This window comes from Pezoporus wallicus, unplaced genomic scaffold, assembly GCF_028554395.1.
Source record: "Pezoporus wallicus isolate ANWC-B61680 ecotype Strahan unplaced genomic scaffold, APGP_CSIRO_Pwel_v1 contig_8705, whole genome shotgun sequence".
Taxonomy (NCBI): Eukaryota; Metazoa; Chordata; class Aves; order Psittaciformes; family Psittacidae; genus Pezoporus; species Pezoporus wallicus.
This window is the reverse complement of record NW_026638439.1, coordinates 3,360,030-3,387,771: the sequence shown is the minus strand read 5'-3', so window position 1 is coordinate 3,387,771 and position 27,742 is coordinate 3,360,030. Positions and strand designations below refer to the sequence as shown.

Genomic DNA, 27,742 nt, shown 5'->3' with positions numbered 1-27,742 from the left:
GTTATGCTAAACAAGAAGGATATTCTTTCTAAGCAATTAAAAAGGGTATGTTAATAGGAATACTATTAAGGCTTTTATTCTCACAAGCAGTCACATAATTCATCATTATGAGGAAAAAAGGGGGAAAAGAAAATACGTTGACTAAGAACAATATATTATTGGAATTATATTGTTAAATAACGTAAATAACATCAGAAAACACGGACAGTTTGAGGATTGCATTTACACCAACACGTGGGAAGAAACATTAAATATTCTTCAGCATCAGAGCAAACAACTTTAAAAGTGCGTTTTAAAAGTAAAACAATTGTGGCAAGTATCTTCACTTCTGAATTTAAACATATTCACTATGAGTATTTTAAAAACAAGAGCCTAATCAGCATACAGGGCCTGGGATTTCAGCAGTGACTACTGATGCTGCAGGTGCTTTGCAGCAGCCCCAGTTGAAGAGATGCTCTATTTATCAAGTTAGTGAAGCACATGTGGGTTAAAAGGGAAGCACTGTCCGTCCGGGTGTGCATCTGAACACACCACCAGTGCTACCCAGATACACACAGCTCACAACCCACAAAGACCAGAGGCTGACCATGTTTCACCCTCCCAGCTTCAGTCTACACATGGTATTGTCAGGTAGGAGTCCTACACAGAGGGTACCAAAAGTAGTGAGACAGCAAATTATGGAATGGGAATTCCTAAGAAGACAAATCTCTGCTCTGCTGCAAACACCTTACACAATAAAACGGTGCATTTATCTCTGGTTTTTAAAACCATGGATAATAAAGCAGACCTGGTAGCCTGCATGCTGAAGGCACCAGCAAGGACAAGGTACTTGTGATCCCTCACCTCAGCCAGCCCAGCTCTAAGCCTAGAGCAAAGTGGCAGGTTGCCTTGTGCTCCACAGCCAGCCTGGAGCCAAGCAGCCACCACAGCCCCAAGAAGCCTTGGGACTTGGCACTTTCTGCCACCACTATACCAGCTCCTTGCCCATGCCATTTCTCCCAGCCAGGGCTGCAAACCAGGGACTATTCCCAAACCAGAAGAGGCAGGCAGAGATCCACTGCCCTGCCCAGTAGAGGATACAACCCAACACCTGCTCACCCTGGCCAGCACAGGGTGGCTGCATGCACAGCTTCTCCCTTCTCCACCACACCCTGGGGTTTCCATCCTAACGTGCTGCACCCAGATGATGTGACCCAGCTGCGAACCAGCCACGAAGAGTCAGTCTAACACGGTCAAGAGGCCAGCAGCTGAACAGTCCTGCTCGGCCCGTGGAGGTTGCAGAGACACCAAGGCTAGCGGGCAGATCAAGACAGGTTCGAAACGTTTGGAGAAGCATACACGAGTTTTCAACGCTGACATGACAAGCTGGCCGGGTGCCACCAACAGCAACGCTCGCCGGGAATTGCATGGCACGGGAGAGCGCAGGGTGCCAAGGAGAGACATCCCAGCCACCCACTGCGGACAACCACCTCCGGAGCCTCCACCGGTGTTCCCCAGCTCCCAGACTCCCCCCCAACACAACAAGCATACCAGCAGCCAGCTTCTCCACAGCAAGATAGCCGTGTACAGAACTACCCCAAACAAACCCTGCCTCTGACAATCTCGTCCCGAGAGCCCGATCCAGGCTGCTAAGTAGGTTGATTTTCAGGTATTCAACATCCAGTCAGATATTCAGCGGTCTGGGTGGGAAGGTGGGGGGGCAGGGATAAAAATCAGACTCTGTCATCGCTACCGAGAGCCGATGCGTATACCCACATAGCCAGTTGGCACTCACCAGCCCTATCTCCATTAATCTGAATTTATGCTAATTATGTCACTCAGCAGTACCAGTCAGTCACTCCTAAACCAGCTCTCTGGGAAACACCCCAGTTAAACTCTATCCTTAGTAAGGAAGGATAAAGATAATAATTGAAGAACTACTTGTTCTTTGAGAAGGCTGAAAGAGAACTGAAGTTCTTGAGGCTGGTAGAAAAGACCTATTCCAATAAACATCTCACACCAGCACCTCTTTTTTCTAAGGCAAGCTATCTTCTCAAACCTAACTTACCCACTTTAAATGCCCATGAGCTAGGGTTAGTTTCAAACATGCTGCTCCCAACCAATCTGTTGAAAGACATGCCTGCCTCCAGTGTCACACCACCTCAGCTGACTGCACCAAGATCAACATTCATTTTGAGTTGGAGTACACTCTGAAGTCGGCTCATGGCACTGCATCATCCATGGATGGTTTAGGTGCCTTTGTTTTCAAGTGCAAAGGACTACTAACGAAATCTTTGACAAAGTCACACTCAGTCTTAGATTCACTTCCCTTGAATCTACATACACCTCTAGTGAGTTCATCCTCAAGGCACAAGCATCCAGCTGCATTCACTATAAACCCCCACTTTCCACAACATCCCACCTTCCCTTAATGCTTTCATTTGACCAGCAAGGAACAGTTCTGTGCCACTTCACTCTCGGTATGTTTACAAACATGGATAGTCAACATCTCTCTTCAACAAATGTGGAACTATCCTACTCCGCAGCAGCCATCAAATGGGCCAGGCCTCTCATGCCCAACAGAAGAGACTTTTACTGCCTCATTCCAAAGCTGGTGGTGGGGGATTTGACTGGCAGCTTCATCATAAGGGTACCCTCATGAAACTTTCCTTCCTGTTTAATAAAATTTACCTTCTCTGTGTTAAAAGTACGAATTAAGAATATTAACTGAAACATTAATGAAACTTAATAGGGGAAAAAAGCCTGCACAACATAAAACGTTTACACATATAAAAACTGGGTGACTATTTGGATAAAATGCTAATGCCTCCGTGCAAATGGAATAGGAAGCATTCAGAGATGCATAAATCTATTTTATGTCTCATCTCAGGAATTATCATTATGTCGGTACCTGCAGTGGAACCGAAATGAACTCAAGAGACACACAATGTACGGAAGTCACCAGCAGCACTTCCCATAGCAGTGAAATATTCATTACAGGTCTGCCATCGAAATAGTGACTCGCACTGATCACGCTTAACTTGTCAGATGATCCCAGAACAAGGCAATATATCCACAATCATTCATTTCAGTGGTCTGTAAGTTTTGGATTCAAAATATCAAGTACTAGGGCATAATTTATTTATATGCTCAATGGCTATAGAGACATAATCATGTCGTTGTTCGAACTGCTTAATCTGTCTGAGCATTTAAAATAAAGTTGAAAAGAACCACTAGTGCTTTTAACTGTCCTTAAATTACATTAATTGCGTTGTTAAGCACTTTAACAACCTTATGAAAGAAGCTAAGTAAATCGCTGCTCTAAAGTAAGTCTATATAACCACCTCCATGCACAGAACCAAGCTGTCAATATCCCTGAACTGCAGAACAAGGATTCCCCGCATCAGATCAGAAGCAAATCAAAGCAGAGACTACTTTTACCCTTTGCCCAGGCCATGCGCTATGTCAACATCAGCTACTGTAACATCCATATATTGTATGCACAGAGAAACATGGAGAGCACTGAAGTTATGCTGTCATGATTCTATTTACACCCTGTCCTGCTAGCAGGCGACTGATGTCATACGCCTGTATACAACAGAAGCAAATTCACAACCTAGAAATTTCTGCTGGCAAGAGATCAACAGGCTGCAATGAGCACTGAAAACAAACTACCCAGCCTTTAGCCAGAGCTCACTGATCCCTGCTTCAACTATGACACTGGGCTAAAACCCCACTGCTTCACAACTGCAAAGACGTCATTACCAGTGTCAGCAACAACCTGAAGCAAAGCCAGTCTCAGTGACCGCAATCTGCAGATTTCTGGATCTACAAATCACTTTCTTGGATCTGCTTTCTCCATCCTGGTTAACTGAAGGACATATACAGGTGTGGTGGTCAAATAGCTTGTCAGAAATACTCTGCGCATTATAAATAAGCACGCCTGTACTGACACACAGAACATTTGAACGTGCACGAAACAGCAGCCTTTTGCTAACAAATCCTTATGGCAACAACAGGCAGAAGCTGAAACAAACACAGTTCAGATTATTTTAAGAATAGCAATTATATATCCACAGATACTTGATATACCGAGAAGAAACAATGGAATGAAATAAAGAAATTGGAAAGTTTCAAGCCATCTGTATATATCTGTACTGAGTATCAAACCATCTGTATTATATTCTTAGATGAGCTAAAGCAAACCACTGGCACCAGTGCCAAGTTTGGCAGCAGAAACGATTTGGATCGCCACCAACGAGAATGAGCTACCATGCCTCTTAGAATAAATTTTGTAGCAAACACCAAAAGGGTTGATCAACACAGATTATCACAGCTACAACAAGCCAACTAGTTTAAAAAACAGTATTTGCCATCCCACAGTATTTGATTTTATACTCATATGATACACTCTACGCCTCATAAAAGGAAATTTAACTTCTCACTGTCCCTGTCCCACTGGGAAACGGCTAAAACCAAGCAAGCACATTTTGTATGGCAGCAGGGAGCACCCGCACTGTTACCAAGCCTGGTGCCTCCCATCAGCTAATGGACAAGCTCACAGCCACATTCAGCACACCAAAACCCTGCAGCACAAGGGTGATACGGGCACTGCACCACAAACTGAATCCTCGGTAGCATTTTCTGAGGCACACGTACAGCCTCAGAAGGTCTCCCAGTTCAGTGTGGGATAGAGCTTGGCTTCCTTCAAGACACAGAACAGGCCAACAGCACCACACGCCCCACACTCATTTACTTTGTCTTCTTCAACTCCAACCTCTACCCTTCCACAGTACCCTGCTTCTCCCGGGAAATTCCACCTATCCTTTGAAGTCTAGCCTAAATTTCAAAGGCAAAAATACCAAAATATCCTTGAGGATAAAGGTGCTGATGTAAAGAACATTGACTAACCCCCGTAATTTTATTTTCATATTTTAAAAGGGCCCAAAAATAACTATTCACCACCTTTTCCTCTGCTCAAGATTTTGAGAACAACCCGCCTACCAAAAAGCCTAATTCTCTTAGCGCTAAGAATTTTGCATGGGTGGAACTCTTTAGCTAAAAGTGATGATAAATAACACCTCCTCAATCCTGCAATCTCCAGAAACAGTTTACAGGAATTCATATACGAAGTTGATTTGCAATGTTAAACTAGAATTTCCCAACCTTCTGATGTCCACCTGAATATGCCAGGTGAGACATCAAGATCAAGGCAGTACAACACAAAGTTCAGCTGTCTCGATCACGTCCCGTCCTCTCTATTTCCACTGTCGTGAGAACACACAACTCCTTGATATGTTTCTGATGTGTGGAATTATCAAATGTAACATTATCACAACCAAACACATCGATAGCTCACCCATCCCACCCTACAGACAGCTTTATGTGACCCTCTGCTTCACTAGGAAGTAACAGCCCCAAGTTAAAGACACAAAACTGATGCCAGGTTTGGGGGTTTCTCAGTATTCACGTGGCACTGAGGCATTACATCAACAACGTTAAGCAGCACTGTTTCAACCTTTTGTACAGTTTATGTACAAACTATGCTAACTGGTGAAAAACAGTGTCAGGGAGTTCAGGGGCTTTGTCTGCACATTCTCCTCACCTACAAACCTGCCATTCAAAGAAAAGCCCCCCACATACCTACCATGAGTGAAATGGGCAAAACATAGGGGGTTTTTAAACTTATGCATGCATTTAACGCAGAGCACCTTCTGAAGTCTCAAATTAAAGGTACTAAAGAACAGCAGAATAATCTCCTTTCCCAAATAAAGCATATTTGCACTTTAAGCTATGCATATTGTTTAACTCTGTCAGGAATCCTATTATGAGAAACTTATGTTTTATGAGTCTTCCAAAAAGGTTGGTTACCAGAAGCATAATCACAGTAAGCAATAAAGGTTGACATAAAGTATATTTCTAAGCAATTATAGCAGGTGTTTTAAAGCATAAAGCTAGAAAGTTATAAATCCATTTGGAGTCACAGACATGGTAAAAGGCTACCAAAAGGTTCAAACCCTCACAACAGCTGAACATTGTTCCTCGTCCCCTGCATTCCACAGCAGCAACAGGACCAGCTCCACTATGGATTTCAGCAAGTGAAAAGAATAGAGTACTGCGCATCAAGGTACACAATGATCATTAAAAAAAAAAGAATGAAAAGGCTTCCAAAGAAGATACGTATATATGGAGAAAATATATCTATGCAGGCTACGAAGCCCAGAAAAGTGTTGCCACTTGAGAACTGCTAGATCTCTTTTAGCATACTGTTTCTTTCTGATTGCATTAAGCACTTGCATTTAGCATCTTGGGTTGTATGAAGATGTTATAAAAAAAGATTGTCTAATATGGAGGGGATGTGTATGAAAAGTACTTATGCCACAAGAATAAAGTACTGTGGATGCGACAAGTCCTACTGAGACCTTACAAAAACTTGTACATGAAACCTAGCTGCAACACAGAACTGGTGGAGGAAATGCAGGGAGAGCTGACTTGCCAACACGTAACTCTGCAGAACGATTGCTGGTTATCAAAATTGCATAAGCCAAGAGACAACATGAACTATAAATATGACTACCAGCTATTCTACACAATCCAAAAGCATCCTGCCAAGCCCTCCTTCATGTTCTCTCTCACACAGACAAAGGCCTCAAAGCCATGGGACATCTGCCAGGGAAACAAATGAAGTTAAAAAACCAGAAGAACATGAACATGTACTAACCTAAACTTGCGTGTTCTTTCTTCCCAATTCCTCCCCCAACACCTCCCCCTACAAAGAAGACGTCTCAGTTTACTGCACCATTTTCCTTCTCCCAACCTGTCTTAACTCTTGGACCGATGTTTTAAAGTTTCCCTACCTTTGAAAAAATAATGTTCAGTTCTTAAATGTTTTGCCAGATCTGGACCACACCCTGCCCTCTCCCAAAATCTTGGTTGTTTGTCTCCTATTGCACATAATCAATTATAGCACTTTCAGGTTTGTATTTTGCATGGTGGGAGCTGATCCAGGAAGGAGATTGTGCTTGTGTGAGCTTGTGTGTTTACACAAACATACACACACACACACACACACCTTTATAAAACTGTTTTGTTTCTACAGAACTTTAGGGGATTTCCCTGAAACTTGAGTTTTTCGCTTGTAAGCAGATAGCACTTGATAGCAAAAAGTAGCTGGAATTTTTCCACTTACCAGGTCCTGCTAATCACTTAAAATACGAAACGGAAAAGCAAAATCTCTGCCATTCTATCACCACAAGATCCGAGTATCAACCATAAGCAATAGCTACAGAAAAATGCACAAAGACACCCAGCAGATACGTTCAGTTCCACCATACATTTCACTCTCCCTGTTCTTATTCCCGGATTCGGTGTCAGACACCAACTCTGATGTTTGACAAAAAAGGGATACGGCAGATTGCCCACCAGCCGCATCATGTGCTGCCAAGTGAGAAATACAAGCTTGGAAACAGTCTCGAGATTCCAGCCAGGACAGCAAGGCTCGAAGCATCACACAAGTGACATAACTAAGCATGGTGGGGAGAGGCTGGAGGGGACGTGGGAAGTTACTGCATGAAATAACTCTGCAGTGCAGGCAAAGGAGCTGTTTTCAGTACCGAGCAAGACAACTTCATCATTTAGGATTACCAAGAGGTAACTGCAGTTTTCTTCTGTCCTATTTCACCTTTCAACTAAGTCTAACTGCAGAATCCCTTTCACTACTTGAGTCTGGATTTTCCAACATACTTTTATTTCCCCATGTACGTTCTGTACCTAATTCTTCTTTACCAGCTACTGCAAAGCGAGGCAACGCTCAGATTACGGCAGAACGGGGATTACACTTGGTCTAGTTCACAACTTTGGACTCCTACAAGATTTCAGAATTACATCCTAGAAAAGACAAGAATCATCTTGTTAATTTGTTCGGTAGCTAGCACAGCAACAGTGTGAACGCCACATGTAGACAAATACTCAATTTGTCTTCAGACAGTTTTGAGAAGACAGACATTTTATCAGCATATCTGTTAACACTTTCCCTCAGAAAATATGTTTCGCCTGCCAGCAAACAAACAACAAAATAATGTGTCAGATCTGTAAAATGAGGGAGAGAAATAACCAGGATTAGATTCAGAGAGCTGTAATAAAATAACAATAATCAAATGCTGGAACGCGAGCTGATGTTTCAGCCCTGCGCTCATAATCCCGCTCTTACTTTCGTTGCTCTGCAGTACCTACGTACACAGTCACACTACATGAAGGCTCACTCTGGTTCTGCTGTTTAACAATAACCAACAAAATGTGACGGTTATGAGCCCAGCCTGCAGTGAGATAGCTGGTTGAAAACAAGGCATCCCACCCAGACTGTGCTCCAGCTGGATGATCCAAAAAGGCAAGTTAGCTACAAGCTGGGAAAGGAAACGGGAGCGCGAAGCAGGGATAGCACTACGTGTTCAAACCCTTCTCAAGCCAAGGAGCACCACTACAACTGACTTACCCACTAATTCAAATTACAGAAATTACAGGACAAAAACCACAAATCACAAAATTCAGTCATCTTTCTGCTTCACTTTACCTAGCAAGTGCTGGGTAAGGTCTCTATTCCAAATTCAGGAGCATAGGAGAAGAAACTTGAACTAGCAAACACTATGTAGGAACAGCTTTGAGTGAGGCTTCCAAGATCCTGAAAACATTTTTAGGAAGTTCCATAAATTGTAGTTCTAATTAAGGACTAAATTTGGAGACTAAACACATCTTTATTTGAGGGCAGAGAGGCTTAAATCTTTTTGTATTAATGCTGAGCTGTATCATCTGATATTTTTGCTCTGACCAACCTATAAAACCTGTCAGCTTCACTCAGTTTACCCAGGGCTCTAATTATGTTTAACTAGAATCTGAATGATCTAATTACTTAACATCTTATAGCACAAACTACTGAGGACATCTGGTTGAGCAACTGGCAAAGGAGCCAGAGAAATAATAGGTCTGTTCTGTCCCCAGCTCAGGACCCCTGCAAGCAGCTCTCCACCAGCCAGGCTCAGTTTTCCATCCCCTCTGAGATTTCTGCCTACTGAAAGCAGCCCTACAAGAACATACCATCCGCAGTTTCAAAGAGTAGCCAAGTGAAGGAAAACCTCTGTGCGTGCCGCAAGTACGGATGATGGGACGTTGAAGTTTTTCATTTGGCTTTGTTCTTCATCGGATGAAACCCCAGATCATTCTCTTGGAGCTCTGGGGCTCCTTCGCCCACTGTTCTTCAGAAATTGAGGCACAGAAGATTGCCACAAGTGCTTGAAGACTAAATCTGATGTCGGCTCAGCTATATTGGTACCAGCAGGAAGCTCCCACAACTGCAAGCCTTAATAGACCTTCAAATTTTTAACCACTGCAATAGTGTAAAGGAGCACATTTTAGCAAAACCAGGGAAAACTCCACCGGGGCACCATAAAGCCATTCACACTGGGAGCAGTATGGTTTAATCTGGAAATAAGCAGCAATAGGAGCTGAAGGATCTTTTTTGCTCCTCTCTTTTGGAGCACTTAAGCTGTTTCCATAATGTCAGACTTGGTCAGAGTCTTTCCCTCGGCCTGGCTATCTGCCAGGGTGATGTCGTGCTACATACCTGAGGCCTGTTCAAAGAAAAGGGTGCCCAAAACACAGGAAACTGCTATCATGACCCACACTGCGCAGACATGCTCCCACTTTGATCTCTTTTCCTTGAAACCACAGTGCACTCAACCCGACAGATTAACCCAACATGGTCAAAGAAGAAATGAAACCTAAAAGTTCTGGTTAAAAACCCAGTTAAAGCTGCCGTTTTCTGTCTTTACTTTCCCTTAACGAACAGATGGAAACCAGCAATAACCATCTGTGTAAAGCAGCAATAACTGTAAAGCACAGTAATTCCACAAAAATACACTAACAAGGTCAGTTAAGTGTTTCTCTAATTGTCTCTTGCCCATGACCTTTTTCAAAGATTTCAGATGAAAACCAAAACTAAAACAACTTGTGAAAGGTCCTCTGGCACCTTCACTGGTAGCACAGTTTGATTCTGTATCCTGGGGAAATTCCAGTTGGGGAACGAGATTCTGCCATCCCAGATTTTCCCCCTTCTCACACTGACGTGCTCCTCACTCTTCCTGACCTGCTAGGTAGAACATTCAGCTTCCCTGTTCCACCACAAAACTGATTATTCCTGAATGAGCAGGAAAACTAAACCGTTCCTGTACACGCAACACGGCAAATGCTTTGTAATCCTTCAAGATCAAAGCTACTCTATTAATAAATCTGTATTTTTATATTCCTATCAGTTGAAAAATCCAATTAAAACATCACAGTGACCTTTTACCAGAGAAATAACTACTGTCACGGTGAGGATAAAGTATCAGAAGTCACCTTAAGCAGGGTTTCAGCAAAAATGGGATAGATACTGAAAGATACTATTACAGTTGTTTCACTTCAGTCACTGGGGTGGTAAAGGATGGCCTAATTCCACAGGAAGATCTGAGAGGCTTTTATTAGGTCTCCAAACTAGTAACTGACAGTTAAACAAACAATGTGTCAGGCTTTAAGTCAGCATTTAGAAAGTAAATTTATAATGAAGAGATGACAATCAAGAAACTGTACAGAGGCTGCTGCCAACCAACAGCTTCTCTAAAAAAGAAAGCTAGCTAAAGAATGAACATTTCTTACCACTGAAATTAGCTTCACAATTGGCTGCAAAATGATTATAGCGAATAAATAGGGCGTATAAACACCAAGATATATGGCTGCATTTTGCCCTGACATATCTAGAAGCGAACAAGATAAAGAGCAATGAATGCCCCAAACAACAGAAGGTGTGTTTTTTCAAAGCAGGCATGCCTCCCACTTTACCAGCTCCCATTTGATCTATCTGTACAAAACCAAAGTTCACCTAGAAAATGAAAAACTACACTTCTATCCAGCATTTCCTGGTGTCAGGAGCTTCCACAATTGCTCATGTGCTCCAGAAGGAAGCCTCTAATACAGAGTGCCTGCCTACCATCCCCTTGCCTACCAGCAAGGCTCCTTAAGGGTATCAGAAGTTCCAGAGACACATGAGACTGGAGACATAACAACCTCTGGCACAGCAAGCAGCAGCCAAGCACAGAAAGCACCTTTTACAACACTGGGAGACCTTTTACAACACTGGGAGCACCTTTTACAACACTGAATGACCAAGCAGAGCATGCTGCGGTCCCAAACAAACTTTTAGCCCTTTCATTAAAGTTCACTTTCAAAAAGATGGCATGTACAACAGCTCTGGGGCACAGTGACCACTTTCTAAGATTCTGAAAACAATCTCAACTACTCAGTTCTTCTTCTAATCCTAGTTAAAGTAGGTTTTCACGGTTCCAATTTTAGACTTCAAGTCCTGTTTACAGGACAGAAAATCCCAGATAGTGACATTAATCAAGTTTTACTTAGCTTGGCACATGAAAGATCTAACTATTCTCAGGATATGCCAGGACATCTCAGATGCTAACAGATTTTAATTTATTATCTCAAGCAAGCTGGTCTCAGCACAGTGTGTGCGCTGTTTTAATCACTTGTGCTCTACGTAACGTATCACCCCAACAAAAAAAGCACACAGTTCTAGTTTCATGAGCTGGTGGCATGGAGCACGGCAAAGGACTCAGAAATGAGTATCAAGAGTTGCAGAGAAGAAAGCAGCTTTACAATACAACTTTCCAGTCACGGGACTGACCAAAGCTCTGCTTACACATATATTAAAAGCCCGAAACCAGCTCCTCTTCACTAGCATGGGAACAGCAAACACTGTTTTATACATAAAACTAAGAGCATGACTTTGTAAGACCATTTACTTTGATTCAAATCCTGATCTAAACCAGGGAAATACTCCACAGAGCTGCAGGGGTTAAGGGCCATCAGTAACACAGAGGGCACCCACAGTCTGGCAGGATGAAGACTCACACCAGAAAAGCCTTCTTAGGAAAGTATGCAAAATAACTTCTCCTAGACAGATTCCTCCCTCCTTACTGTCTGCTTCACCACGCACCTAACGCTTCTTGCATCCTGTGAAGCAAGAGCACAGCAGCCCCCTGAGTTCACCCCTACAAAGCAGCAAGTATCAGCTCACTTTTGGAAGGAATGAAAGAAAGAAAGATATTCTGAGTTCAAGCAGGAATTGAGTGTAAAGTGTATCTGCTTGAGGAAACGGGCCGGGTGTTGTGAAGAGCAGCAGAGAGATGAGCTGAAGACACAGTATTAGCAAACTGCCCTTTTCCAACATTCAAAGAACTTCAGTAGCAAGACTCCATGCCAGTGACAACATGCAGAACCTATAAGCAAAAGAAAACCAGAGCTCCTGAAAGAGACAGGACAGAGCTTGAAGAAGGGAAGGGAGGGGTAACTGGTGTAAGTACAGCCTTTCTTTCTTATTTTTTAAGTGTATGAAACGCTTCTTGCACTCACGTAAAAGAAATTCAGGTTACAGTTGTGTGAGCAACTCCTCACAGAGGCCTTTCCACAGAAAATCAATTGCAAGACTACTGGCTCCTTGTCTTTAAATGTTTAATATTATCCCATCTCCACAATTAGTATCAGAAGAGCAACTACGCTCATACCAGACATACCAAACCAAAGCTGAGTGCTATCAATATTAACATACACACACCAAAGTTGCGACAGAAGTATCTGTAGATTGCTGACAAAATTAACATCATCATATTTCAGCTTAGACAAAGCGCACGTTTTATTTATGCCTTAAAATGAAGCAAACATCTTTAAGTGATAACATGATACAAATTTACTTTGACATGCACATGCAATAAAATGTGTAAACAGCCAATAAAACTAAAATGAAAAATAATTACAGACAAAACATGAGTATAAATTTTATTGAGCAATTCTGACAACATTTGTATTTCACATCAATGAAACAAGAATTAAGTTGATTAGAAACATGAGATAAAAGGAAGAGACTGAGAAGCCACTGAACTAGTATGGAGAGATTCCTCCCTACTCACAAGTTGGGGCTGGGTTAGAAAAGGCAGCACCTTCCCACCCAAGCTCAGTCAGAAGACAACAACTACGCATGTGTTAAAAAGGAAGCACATGTGACGGTGCTCACTGGGTCAGACCCTTTGTGCTGTGCTAAACAGGGATAAAGCTTATTCACCTTTGCAAAGTTCACCGAGCTGAGCACACAAGACCTGCTCACAGCAGCGGAGCACAGCACCTCTCCAGCCTCGTAACTATTCAGGAAGCAAATGCATGTGAAATGGAGATCAATATTTCTGATGGCACAAGTAGACATCTAAAGCATAACCTCCAACCCCGCTGACAGCCTTAGCAGCCTATCGATATTTAGACTACAAAACCTGAACAATCTGGATAAAAGATAAAGCTGCTGTAAGAAAAAGTTCCAAAGTACCCCATCACATGTCCTTGGTGAATGAAGAACTTCGGCCTTAAGATACAAGTCTACCACCTTAGACAGAAACTGTGCTGCACATATCCCTCTTTTGCCATTTGAGGCACTCACATGCTGCCATTCACAGCCCCTACAACCACCGGAGGGTGGCTTGGAGAGAAGCCCTGGTAGCAACTGCAGATTCTCCTTCTCCTGAGCTGGCAAGGGCTGGCCTGTCTCTCTGACACAGGGAGCTGTTTCAAACCCACACTGCAGCCAGCTGAGGACTGCAGTTTTAAACCATGTAACCACAAACTGTTGAATATTCAATTCAACATGCATAGCACTGGGTGCCTATAATGTAAATTTTAAGCACCTTTTAAGACACAGAGAAATCTGAAGGGAAACTTGATAAAATGCGTATCTTACCTTCCAACAGTATACCAAAGAACATGGAGGGATGTTTTAAAGTGAGAGCACGTGTATGTATGAGTAACTCCAGATTTTAAGTTCATAACCCTTTGCAGGAAACATTTTCTTCAGTGATTTGGTACCCACCATCGCCAGTATTCTTTCAGGAAAAGCCAGCTACTCAGTTCTTTTTTCAAATTAATTTCTATAGACATTGCTTCCAGCAACAAGCCTGAAAAGTACCTACAAATCAACAGCAGTATATGCTCTGCTTAATCCGTTTTAAAAGAAAGCTAACAAAAGCGCAGAACATGGAACAACTAAATCTTACTTATCCAGAACAAAGCAGTAGCAAAGAGGAATAGTAAGTGCTAACTCACAATGCTGTATCTCCAAGTGGTCTCAAAGAGGGGTCAGAACCATTATCAATGTTTTCCAGATGGGGAAGTAAACCAACTGAGGCAGAGTGTCATGCTCAAATGCTGGAGCAGATCCACAGGAGATCCCAGAACAGGCACACATCCCCTACTAACAGCAAGAATGAAACTCCCCACTTATTGCAGTCCCAACTACTAGTGACCATAGCTCAAACTGAATCCGAACCAAATAAAGCTTTGTATGTTAGCACAAGCCCCCCTAAGCATTATCTCCCAACGTAGGTATTCAGTGAATAGATTTTTGATGGGCTGATGCATACCAGCTGAAGCTTACCATTTGGGCAAGAGAAATCTAATGGTTTTCCTGAAATGACTGGATCAGCAACACATACAACCTCAAATACCTAGCAGAGATGCCAAAGAGAGCAGAAGGAGAAAGACTTAACCCATCCAACCTCCACTGCATTTCATCATCTGCAGCACTACCTCTTAGCTTTGCAGTTTTGGTTTCTGTAGGAGTAAGACAGAACACTTCCATGCAGAGCATATAAGCTTTTTCCATCTAAGATATAGCTAGTCTGAGTCTTCATTATTTAAAATGTAAATCAAAAGCTATTAAACTGCCTTTTTTTTAACAATAAGAACGCATCTTCCACTCATAATAACTTTAAATATCAACCAAGTGGTTAAAAAACTACCAGGAACATAAACCCTGTTTGTTACAGAGGAACATTCAATATCTGTCAGTGTACTCTGAAGTTATACCATCACCCTGGCATCTCTTGTACAAATCTTCCCAGGACATTTCCCCAAGAACAGCTCGGCAGTAAACCCCAGGCCATCCTTTTACACAGCCAGTGAATGCACTTGCTGGGAGAGCCTCCATCCTGCCCAGCTGCACTGGCAAATATTTATGTAAATTCTATAATAAGGTCTACTCTTCTCCCAACTGCACTGCAAGAAGAGTTTCATCTCCAAGTCGAGACTTCAGCTCACTCCTTAACTCCTTCCCTTCTTCACCACTTCCCTTCAGCCCACCCAGTTCTTTAAACACTGTCATTTCCCCCGCTCCGCTTGCTTTTATTTTTACTTTCTTGCAATGTTACTGTCCTCAGCTTGTCAAATGTGAACCACACACAGAGCCAACATTTCTCAGCAAGGAAAGACCTCTACAACATAAGCATCAGAAGTGACTCAGGCTCCTTGTACGCACACACACCCAAACCCACAGAAGCAATCCCACACAACATGGTAACACAGCAGCTCAGGACCACCTACCTCCATAGCCCAGGGGATACTATAAAATGGTAGCAGGAATTAGACCACAGGTTGGTCTCACCTGCATACTCTTGTGCAATATATGCTGGGCTCACCTGACCACTAGCTAAGCACAAGGTGACTGGATTCAGCAAAATAAAGGGGCTGGCTCCACTGTGAAATCAGTCCAGCTGTTTAACAATACTTCAGTCTAAATTCTCCTGTCACTCACAGAAACCTTATACTGGCACTGCCAGATGCTGTCCAAGCCTGCTCACCTACCAAGGTATGCTTCCACACAGAAGATTGTAAGAACAGGATCTGCTCAGCTTCAACGTATGAACTCCTGTGAAAAAGCCCCAGAAATGGTCATGGCCTTCATCCTCACGTGCCTTAAAAAGCTCACAGCCAGAAACACAAAGATACAGGGGAATCTAAAGCATCTAAATACAGCAGCTTAAATATTTCTGTGCATCTGCTTTAGAGCTTTTCAGAGGGTATTCTTTAACCTGTGCTTTCCCAGAGCAGACCACTGCAGGTCCATGAGCCCAACCAGGAGGCAGGTAATAACCACCCAATGAAACAACAACCCAACTCCAGCCCTCACAGAAACTTCCTTATTACCCCAACTGTCAGCAAAGGCATTAAATTATTGCAAGGCAAGGAAGCAAGGGAACTGCCAGCGAAGCAAAAAGCCTTTAGACAACAACACTATGAAAGGCTCCAACTCCAAACCTACACCTGCTTTAACACATCTGCACAAGAGCAATCAGGCCATCTCCTAGCTTTGGCATCTTCACACCAAGAAGTAAGTTTACTCATGCTAAATACTTAACTCTGCCAAGTCACAGAGTGACCAAGTAACAGTAAGAACTGCTGTATATGCCAGAATCAAAACAGAAGCATGATCAGGGAACTGTGGTGGATCTAGTACAAATTCCTTATGCCTGCTGCTTTTCCAGAAATTCAAGTCCTGTTCGATAACAGGGACAACCACTGTTACATCCAGCAACCTACATCAAGATCTCCAGACTTTTGTGTTTAATATCAGGTAAAAACTTCATGTTATTAACATCCAGCTATCTGTTTGGATGTTTTTCACACCCCAAGCAATGTATAAAACACTACTGTCTTCGTTATAACTAACAGTAAAAGCAGAAATGACAAACTTACTTGCCTTGTCAAACCAGAGACAACAAAACCAAGCTGAGAACATGTATTTCATAAAATGAGTAAGATTTATCTTATCTGCTCATGAGGTCTAAGTTTCTCTCATCTTTCCTGATGAGTTCTACACCTCACCTACCATCCCATTTGTGAGCACTCTTGTATAAATCTTCACCCTAGACTCCTTGTCCTCTGCCAACTATCCTATTCCAGCTTTCTCCCTCTCAGGTTCACATCTTCCTCATGCACGCCTCCACTGTATTCTCAATATGGAAAACGTAGTATTTTCAACATGAAGTACATGGGAAACAACCAAGCACTAAGATAAGGCAAAGAACAAAATGTAGAGAACATGTGCAAGAGAAACCTGAATATACAAGAGGGGAACTTACTACTCAGCTTACATAAAAAGGACCACAAATCAATGAGCATTGCCTGCTTGGTGTCTTAAAAAATATTAAACATCCATACACGTACCTGTTCTCTAACCAACAAATAAAACTGCCTGTATTTTCAGCCTCAATGTGATCAAAATGAAACTCTGGATAACACATTTTTCTACATTCACTTTTTGCATTACAAATGAGCTTGCAAATAAAGAATAATTGTTCACTGGTATTTTAGACTGTATGTAATTTCTTCTATAGCAAATGTTTCACCCATTACTTATTTGGTACTGTTATAGACAGCCAAATAGTGCAATCTTCTTTCAGAAAGATCCCAACCATGACCATATTCCAAAATCCTCGCTACTACATTTCTCAATACATTATCCAATTAACCACAAAATTGGTGAAGGAGCAGAGTGACTGAAACACACACTAACTCTGCCATGTTTCAGATGGGCATTATTACATCTGAAGAACAGGAGAGGGCTAGAAAAGCTTTCAGAAATGTCTTTCCAAGGAACTGAACTCAAGGAATCCTTAGAAAGGTGAATTTTCGAGCCAGAAATACATCAAGGGCCTTTCTTCCAGTATGTCATTGTGTGTTGGACACTCAGGGCCACCACCCTGGCCACCACAAAAAGCCAAAGCCTTCCTGCTGCAGGGAAGCAATGACAGCTATCAAAGTATATGAGCAGCAGCGCCATGGCTTTTACATCTCTCCCAGTTCCCTGTATTGCATCTTCCTGCACAACTGCCAAGCTGCTTCCGCTACACATCACTGATCAGGTAGAGGGAAGCAGAAACATGTTTACAGTAGCGGGAGGCTCATGATGAACATTAAACTACCATTACAAATAGCAAAGCACTATTTTCAGGATAGAAACTAGAAGTTCTACAGTAAGCTGCACAGATAAACAAAACCACACACTAAGATGCGCTTGCTAATTCCACTTCTGATGAAGCATGTTAACTTCTGCACTTAAAGCAGATCAGCTTGTGCTGTGGTGCAATCAGATCCAACTAAAAGATGCCAACAACTCCACCTGTTTCTAATTCAATAACAGAAGCAATTCAGCATTTAAAAGCTCCTCATTACCACTTTTTCCAGAATCTGTTACAGATTTTATAATGGTTTACCTTAAACAATTAGTCACGGCACGCATAGAACTAATACTCCATCCTTACTTTACATGATGCAATACCAGGATGAGATGTTAAAAGCCAGAAGCGTGTGAGCAAGGTCTACCTTTAGATTTCCATTCCCTACATTGACGTTAACAAATTATGCTGTCCTGCTCAGCAGCAGTGAGAAGCTGTACTCTTTACCAGTATGTGTGCCTGTCCTCAGAAGCTATGATGACATTTTGAAATGTGTTATATTGTTCCAATACCTCAAGCAATACTTTAAGTTTTCAAATGATATTAACTTCTTCCATTCATCCTCCAGATTCAACTTAGATCTGAGACTCAAGCTAGACTTACACATACAACACTGCTGGTCAAAAAGATACTGCAGGACCAACTGGCTTCTCTGATACATGTCCAAGCAGATACTCAGGAATATGAAGCGAGAACTTAAGGAGGACTGCATGCCTTGGGAACTTGATGCTTATTTTCCTGCTCTCCAGCTGAAGGCTGTTTTTATGGCAAAGGTGATAGTGACACCAGGAACTACAAACTTGAAACAGGACCACACAACAGCAGGTTAACTCCATGCTGCCGTACATCAACCCAATTCAGATCACACAGTTGCTTCCAAACAGGAGATGCAGTTTTAACTCCAAGGCAACATTTCTCTGGCGATTTAATCTGCATTTATTGCCACAATATTCACTGTTTGTAAGGACCTGGCTCCTCTATGCACTGCAACTCCATCACCACTAGTTACCAAACACAGGTCCACCTTCAACCACACAGCAAACTGATGCAGAAACACCATACTAATTCCACGGTTTCTTTAGGAAATATAGGCAGCCTTTCCTAGAGAAAAGGGTTAAGTGTTCAGCTGCACAACTTTCAGGTATGTCTCAAATAAGGAGCCATGTTTGATACTTGTAGGAAACTGCTGGTTTTGCATCTCGTATTCCATTTGTGAACAGACCTTTTTGTTCTTTAATCCAAGTTCTGAGTTATTTAACCCTGCCTCCAACTCTTGAAATCTCTCTTCCTATAAACAAGAGGTTATTTAGTGCAAGGAAATAAAGAATTTAAAAAGTCAGACCCTAAAGTGTTCCCGGCTCTGTTTTTAATTAATATTGATACAATCTGGAGAAATCTGCTGCTTAATATTACAAGGCAGGTCGAAGCTCATCAACAGTTAAACGCCACCTTCTAACAGAAAGCAGAAGAGGAAGTTGCGAGCAGACAGGGCGCATGTCGCTCCGCTGCCGGCGACACGGGACTGCACAGTCCCAGCCCTTTACAACTTTCTCAACCAGAAAAACAACAGTTTCAAAACCATCTAGACCCGGAGCTGCAAGAGCTGGAGCTGACAGGGCACAGGTGGAACTGTGTTAAGCACAAATCCCTCAGGGTTTTGTCCTGAAATAGGATAATGGAAGTGCAGAGCAAAGCATTTTTATTTTCCCTAATTCCACACTTCAAATACGTTGGTACAAATGAATGACAGGGGAAGGAGGCACGGACAGCTCTGTAAGACTGAACTTCATACTCAGTAACGATAGTTTTTATAGCATATTGCTTCATCTGCAAGTGGGAGTAAATATTACACTACCTCTTCATGCAGATAGGCGGACAGGAGAGAAAAAAAAAGCTAATTTGAAACAAATAACTATTCTGCACATGGATGAAGGGAGCCTCCACCTCCCTGGTCACTCCAGGACTCACCACAGACTGCGTGCAGAGTTAGTAAACTTTGCACCGCACAAGGGCTGCCCCGTGAACCTGCCAAAGGTGAACAGCCTCAATCCGCAACACGCAGAGAGAACCACAAGTCCTCAAAAGCAGGTAATGAATATTGTTCCAAGCACCTGAAGTTACCAGAGCGCTTCAAAGGAGAAGCTACAAACTGTTCAAGTCACACTGTCACACCAAGCCTGCACAACGAGATTAAGGTCTGCACAGCGGTACTCCACAACAGGTTTTACCATATGCACAGAAATTAAATTATGATAAAAGTGAGCTATTTTTTACTAAAAACGGAATAGCACAATCTATCAAAACGCCATTCGGCTTCGTTCATTACATTTCAGAATTTAATTTACATGATAGATACATTTGGGTAATATGTTTTAATCAATAAGCATTTCTGAAGGCTTTACTTTTATAGGAAATATTTAGACTTCTCCCCCCTAAAGGTAACACCACTGCAGCGACGTTGGGAGTGCTTATTTTCCTACGCTAAGCAAGTACAACCACACAGACACAGAGGCAAAAGCAAAAGTCCGCAATTAAAGATGTCAGACCTTGTTTAACTACATCTTAATTTAATCCATTTTATTTTATACAATCCTACATCTGGATCTCATTTTCTCTATTCCTGTAGGTATTCTGGGTCACTATTAAGAACCCTTTCAAGTTAGCAAAGTTCAGCCAAGTCTACCTTAATCCAAAGCTTTTAAAAGAAACAATAAAACACGGAAAGGGGGGCAAAGGAGGGAGAAGAAAGAAAAGCCTAAACAAAACGCTACTTCACCCCACCTCCTAATGCACCTGAAAGTCAGAAGGGACCAGCCTCCCTCTACAAATCCTACGCAGCACTTCCCGTTTTGGGGTTGCTGGGGTGTTTTAGCATCGCTCCCGCTAGCTTCCCCCTCCGCAAGCCCGGCCAAGGGAAGGGGAGGGCAGGGCAGGGCAGTGTGTCCCGCCGGGTCCCGCTCCCCGGCCCCCTACCCGCCCGCAGCCCCTCACCTCCGGCGGGGCCGCGGCTCTGCCCGGCATCAGCGCGCCTGCCCCCGGCTGCCGCGGGGCTCCGGCCGGGCACCGCCGAGCCGCCTCGGAGGGGGCCAGGGTGGGCAGCCGCCGGCTTTCGAGCCAATTTATTTAAACGGGAGGCACCGGAGGGGTTGGAGAGGCAGGGCAGCGCCTTCCTGCGCCAATCAACTGGGAGAAACACGCATGTTGCAATCCCGTTCAGCGGCGGGAGCAGCACCAATTCATCGTTTGACAACACCACTACCACCACCCCCCCAACACACGCACACACACAGCCCGCCCTGTCCTTATCTAGACCCCAGCAATTAACGCGAAGTAGCTGGGTCTGCAGCGTCCCCCGGGCACGCATCCGCGGGGTGCAGGGAGACCGGTTTGCGAGGACTTTCCCCGAGAGGAAACAGGACTTGTGTGCTGTTACGAGCAGCACAGTGCAGCACCAGTATCGCACCCATCTGTCAGATCCCGGGCAGGAGGAGAGGCCGGAGAGCCCGTGAATTATGTAAGCGTGCCCTCCCGCCGCCGCGCCGCGGGGAGATGCCCGGCCGTGCCGTGCCCCGCCGGGCCGGATACCCCGGCGCTCTGCCGGCCGCTCACCAGCCCCCCGCGGCGGCTCCGGGGGCCACCCGGACGGCGCTGCCGCTACCCACCCGCACAGCCCTCACACAAACACACCCCCCCCCCCCCCCCGCCCTCCTCAGGCCAGGCGCTCGCCCCCTTCCCGCCCCGCAGGACCCCTAAGCGGCTCCATCCCTCGCCCCCGGTGTCTCGTCCCCCACACCTCGCCCCGGCGCGGTGCCAGCGGGCGGCGGGAGAGCGGCGGCCGGAGCCCCCTGCCCGCGGGCGGCGGAGGGCCGGCACCCCGCGGCGAGGCGGCGGCCGGGCAGCGGCGGGGGAGCGCCCGCCTGGCCGGCACCACAGCGCCCCCAGCCCCCGCCGCGCCGCGCCTGCACGCCGAGCCCGGCCGGCTGCCTGCGCCCCCACACAAAGTCCCGGCACTCGGTAAACTTTCCCCGGCTCCCGGCGAGAAAAGGCGGCGGGGAAGCGGCGGCGGGAAGGGGCAGGCGGGTGGGGAGGGAAGCGGGCAGGAGAGGGAGAAGAGGAGCGGCCGCCGGCAGCAACAGCACCGCCGCCTGCCGCCTCGGCCGCTCCGCACGGCCCCGGCCGCCCGGGGGGAACGGGAAGCGGGGAAGAGAGCAGCCCGGGACGGAGCGGGCGAAGCGGCGGCGGCCCCAGCAGCGCCGGCTCCGGCGCCATCTTGGGCTGATCGATGAATTGAACAAAGAGGATCAATTTCCGATGGGGCCGGTAATCAATGGCGAAGGGGGAGGGCGGAGGGAGCGGAGCGCCGCGGCCGGGCGGAGCGGGGGGTTCCCTTTAGGCGGCGCGGGCCGGCAGCGGGAGGAGGAGGGGGAGGCCGGGCCCGAGGGAAGGCGGAGAAGGGAAGGAGCGAGGGAAGGGGGGGGTCCGGCGGCGCGGCCCGGCCGGTGCGGCGAGCGGGAGAGCCTGACCTGCAGCTGCTGTAAATCAAAGCGCTTCCAATATTGAAACATCGATCCCACATTGGCCGCCATCTTGAGACATACCCGGCCTGGAGCCTGCGCCCGCCCGGAACACGGACTCAGCCCCTGAGCTCGCGGGGGGGGGGGTGAGGGGGGGCGGAGGAGGAGGACGCTCCCCCCTCTTCCCCCCCACCCCCGCCCTGTGCGGTCATACCGGGGGGGGGGGGGTGTCATTGCCCTCGGTGCGGAGCCCCCCCCCGCCCCCGGTGCCGCCTGTGCGGGGCTGGCCGCGGAGCATCGCTGCCGCAAATGGTTCCGCGGACCTGGGGTGGGGGGGGGCTCTGGGGGCGCCGCGGTCTGGAATGAGGTGGGCGGCAGAGTTTAGGGACACGGCAGCCACCAAAGTGCGTTCAAAGCAGCCGCGTTCTCCGCGACCCCGCCGGTAACGGCGTTTGTCGAACCGGCGGCGGGCACTGAGTGACGGGCCGGGGCCGCCGGGGGAGACCCGCAGGGAGGTCGGAGAATCAAAACGCGGCTATGGATAGCCATAGAAACGGAGATTAAAGGATGAAATAACTTGTGTTGTTCTAAACAATAACGGTGCTATAAATACGGACGTTTGCCTTGCTCCCTTCCTGAAGAGCACAGCGCACTTAGCCAGGCTCATCTCTTAACAAACCGCACCAGTGCACTCCAGCACCTCACCCCAGCAAATAATTCCTTATTTTCCCTGGGAAACGGGCAGACCCACGGTTTGCACCCGTTCCCCCCTGAAATCAATGAGCTGTGCGCGATTTTCCCAAATACAGCAACTTTCCCTGTTCTCATCTCTAAAAGGAAAATCTGTCTTCCTCTGGGGAAGGGTAAATGAGCGATTGTACAGGGTTTTTTTCTTCCTTAGATTATATTTGATGAAGTGAATTTAGTGCTCACTCAAGTCAGTGGGTTGACTCCTTGGAAATGGCTGTGTCTATCGCTAGAGAAGTTACGGCACAGCGATTGCCACAGATTATTTCCCAATCTGCCGCCGTCCTCATTTGGAGGAGCACCATCATTTCAGCCTCCATTTCCACTTTTTGCTGAGGCTGCTGCTTACAAAGATACTAATTGCAATGGCAGGTTTTATGTTAATGGATTTCATGTAATGATCAGCCTGACAACTATAACCCTTCAAATTGTTAGTTGCCTGTATTGGGAATAAAACTAATGGCATTTGGTGATGGGAATGTCGGGCCTCCACCTGGGCGCTCAAGGAGGTTGGAATCAGTGGGGCTGCACCACGGATGCCTTTTGAAAAGGAAACCTCTTGTCCTCCAGAAGTGCAATGCATGGAGGGAGAGCAGCTCTTTACTGGGATGGTGGCTGTGTGTCCACACTGGGGTGACGTGGGGAGGTGTGGGGTGCCCGGCTGGGATGCCCTGGCTGTAACGAGAGGGTATCGGGTGCTGCCGAGTGACAGCCATCTGCAGGGATGGAGCTGCGTGAGCCTCCAAATTCTGACTAACAACGTAACCGGTTTGGTAGCTCTAAAATAGGATTTTAATCCTGGGAAGCATCGTTTCACATTCCAGTGATCTAATCAAAATCCTTTCCTCTAATCTCTCCATGGTCCCCCCTTTCTAGATGAAAGAGGCTGGAGTTCCTGTCTTCACCCTTTCTCCGCTGCCTCCCTGCTCTACCAGTCTGTTCTGTGTCCAGGCAACTGCAAAAAGACATTTCAAAGACTCCTGCCGTGCCATGTAGATGTTTTCTCTTGTTAGTTTGGACTGCAGGTGTGTAAGCCTCAAGGATGAAGTATCACGGTGCTGTTTTAGGTTCGGGGCATACAGTCGTAGTACAATAAATCACATAGTAATGCTCTGCTTTGAACGCACACACACAAAAAGGCAAAGGGGAAAAAAAAGCATCTGACCTGAATCATTTTCTGGAAACACATCTGGTTAAAATCCAAAGTTTTAAATTGAGTAATATTTTAAAATGCATTTGGTAGGTATTAAATTACAGTGTTATATCTGGTAATATTTATGATACTAATGTGTTAAGCGGAGGTTTATATCTGTCAAGAAATAAGAATGATTGTCAGATGGGGTAACAAATGTAGCCTGATATAAATAATATTTTATGATATTTTTAACATTATTGTAGTTTGGTTTTTTTGCAGGAGTTACATCTTTTCACGTTGTTGCCAGTTTGAAATGAAAGCTCCGTGGCTAGATACCAAAGCTTTTCGCTATATAATTTAGATAAGTATAAACAGTACAGCTGATTTTAGGAAGTGCTGAGAAGCCCTAACTCTGCTGGAAGACAGACGCTGAGCACCTATGATTCCTATTGTCTTCTGTGCAGGATCGAGTCCCTTATTTGCCATTTTGTGTGGCAGCAAGCCCAAGGAAATCTTGTTTGACAGCTCTGTTTTCTCAAAGTGCTGTCTTTCTTCGAGCTGGATTCTGCAAAGATCCTGCAGGGTACAGAGCTCCTCGGAGCAAGTGATAATTTGCTTTGTGCTCCTGCTGAAACGTACCTGGGAAAGACGGAAGAAGGATCTTGGAAAATGTGTGCATCCTGGCAACAAGATGGTTAGAAGAACGTTTTCCTTGAATTATTATGTTTTGAGAAATCAGCCTCATCTGTTCATTTGAGAAGGGTTTTCGTAAGGTTAGATTTGATCTGTGTAAATGCTAACTTCTTTCAACATGCACTAATAGAGTATTGAAAAAGTAAGTACAGTGGGTTTGAAGTTTAAATCTCAGATGACGGCAGTAACTAATAGTGCTTCAGGAATGCTTGCTACAGCCAAAATATTTGTAAGTATGTTGTACAGATTTCTGTTTCATTTTCACCCAGGTATAGTCGTACTTGCACTATTTTAGGAATTAGGCAAATACCTGATTAAAATTTCTTTCCTATTAATGTCACTGTGTCATAAAGTCTCACTGATACAATTATGCACATGGGGCCATCAGTGGCAATTGCTCTTGTTGTGCTTCACATGTCATTGTCCGGAATGGACCTTTATTCCAAGGGTCCCAAACTTGTCAGAAGCAATTCATTGTCACAGCTGCTCCTCTGGGCAGCAGTCTGCATTCATTAAGATATTTTGGACCATAAGTCCAATTTTAATTTCCATACTTAAGCTTCTATTTGCCTTAGGAATTCTAGCTCATTTCCTTGGCCAGGACACTGAAAGATGAGGTGCTGCTTCTCCCAGCAGTGCTGTAACTTTGAGGTTCTTCTCCACAAATTCGTGGGTTTTCTTCTCTTTCACTTAATGTGACTCCCAAATTTCTATCAGTTCCCACAGAAGAGTTCTTCTGGAGCCTTATCTGTTCCCATCTCTGCTCCTTGTCCAGCCCCTTCTCTCCTCACTTTCATGGCTCTCATCTTCACATTTTCTTCAGTTGCTTCTTGTCCCCAGCTGCCTGGCTCCACATGCCTGTGCCCACTGAAAGGAATGTCTTGTTCTGAAATCCCAGCCTTTCCACTGTGAAGGTGTCATTCTGCTCACTATTAAACCAGATCTGAGAGCAAAGCAAGCTCCATCTCTCGTTATTACACCATGCCATTGCATAGAGAACTCCATAGGGATGGCAGAGAACAGAGACAGCCAGATAATTTATGTTGCTGGGAGATTTAGTCCAAATCAAGATCAAAACCTATATATGTCTTCCAAATCACAGATAACTTTTTTCCCCAGTTATAGCCATTGACTAGAATTCTGTTTGATTTATATCTGTTGTAGAGCCAAAGGTTTTGCAGCATATAAATTGCAAGGGGATTGCAAGACGTGGACACAATGATACGTATGAGTTCGGGAAGCCCAGTGAGCAGAAACTGCTTGGAAGAGTACCAGGGAGAAGTGTCCCATGTGCCTGCCCACTCTTCCCTGGGTGTCCATTTGCGGTCACTGGCAGAGACAGGGGACTCAGCCTGATGGACCAACATGGGTATTCCCACATTCTCTGGTAATTTGGGAAAGTTTTAGTGCAAATCATGTAGATGGTGGCATACATGATGTAAGCGTGAAATCCTGTGACTGCTGCAAAGCCACAGATACACACTGGTAGGTGGAAGAGAAGAAAGCAATTCTCACAGAGGGCAGGGAAAACAGCCACAATTAAAAGCAAAGTAAATTTGGGTGGTGTGGTTACTTGCTGTTTAACTCTGAAGACATTTATAAGTACCCAGCATAACCCACAACAGATCTTCTTTGAGGATTTGTGGATTAACCCATACCAACAAAAACATGTGATGATATTGTAGTGGTATTCTCTTACCATGTACAGGAGGAGTTATTGAAGACCCCTAAAGAATGAATATATCACTGTGCCCAATGAACTGAGTCATTCTTTCCACACTGTTTGCAGCATTTCTGCTTTTCTTAAAGTAAATTTTATCCAGATGCATGCCAATGTTTTGGCCAACATAAGTAGTACCAGTACCCATAGGCAATCAAGAGAATTAGAGAAGGAAAGGATCTCTCAGGTTATCCAGTCCCTGTAGCTGGCATTCAAGAACAGTTTCATACCAAATTTATTGAAGTGTATGGTTCCTACCAGTTGTAATTTGCAAGCACCGTCCTTGCCTTGTCTCCCTTCACTCCACACACAGGATGACACAGATGGGAGGCACATTGGGTCCTTTCTTGGCTGGGCAGGGCTCACACTCCCTGTAGCACTCTTGTGTCCAACTTTTACACTGTTCTGTTGATTTGGGCATTTATCTTCTCTGTCCTTTAAAAGGATTAGGAGACAAGTTAGTAGGTTATGTTCTCAGGCAAAACTCCCACCTTTTTTCTCACTTGGAACCTTTCACTTGTTTTTTACCTCTTTTTTACATCTTTTTTTACCTCCTACTGGTTTCTGTTAGGGGCTTGGGGGGTTGTTTTTAGCACATTATTTTTTTGTGAGATTTAACTCTTGCTACTCCTATCATGCATCTCATAACCCACTTCATGCAGCCACTGCCTCACTTCAGGTTCTTGCTCTTCCCATCTCCCCTTCCCTGCTCCCTCAGGAATCTATTTCAGCTGTGCTTTCCCACCCACTGTCCCAGCCAAGGGGACGGAAATGGGGATGTCTTATTTCTCACAGTTTCTGCAGAATCTCCAGGTCCAGCATTTCACATACTACTTAAGAGTAAGAGGCTGAAACCATCATTATTACTTTAAATATCTTTTTGCTTTCTGAACCTCAGCTGGAATGATTGCATTCTGCTATCATTGTGCTACTACTCCTGTGGCAGGAGAGCTGGTTCAGTGGCTGTAGCTGGGGATGGGAGCTGTGTTTTGTGTCACAGAGCTCTTGGTGACACAAAACAATTTACTGACTCTTCCCCAGTTCCTTCATTCTGTAAAATACTAGTGGTCACTGGGAGGTAAAA

At 44.9% G+C, this 27,742-nt stretch overlaps 1 protein-coding gene and 1 long non-coding RNA gene across 11 annotated transcripts in view; one reads left to right on the top strand and one right to left on the bottom strand.

Moving 5' to 3' along the window:
- Window positions 1-27,742, bottom strand: part of CUX1 (cut like homeobox 1) — a 325,959-nt gene that overhangs the window by 246,495 nt on the left and 51,722 nt on the right. For 9 of the 10 annotated variants that reach the window (XM_057410776.1, XM_057410767.1, XM_057410770.1 and 6 more), the window contains exon 2: window positions 22,373-22,459. In XM_057410776.1, coding sequence (XP_057266759.1) covers window positions 22,373-22,435 — 63 coding nt within the window. In that variant the 5' untranslated portion in view covers window positions 22,436-22,459. Of the gene's footprint in view, window positions 1-20,840; window positions 21,079-22,372; window positions 22,460-27,742 lie in introns of those variants that run through there. The other variant, XM_057410769.1, reaches the window with a different exon arrangement.
- LOC130599929 (uncharacterized) lies at window positions 21,742-26,712 on the top strand. Its single transcript, XR_008972324.1, has 3 exons — window positions 21,742-21,863; window positions 23,987-24,135; window positions 24,710-26,712. It is a non-coding gene; the product is annotated as an uncharacterized LOC130599929 (long non-coding RNA).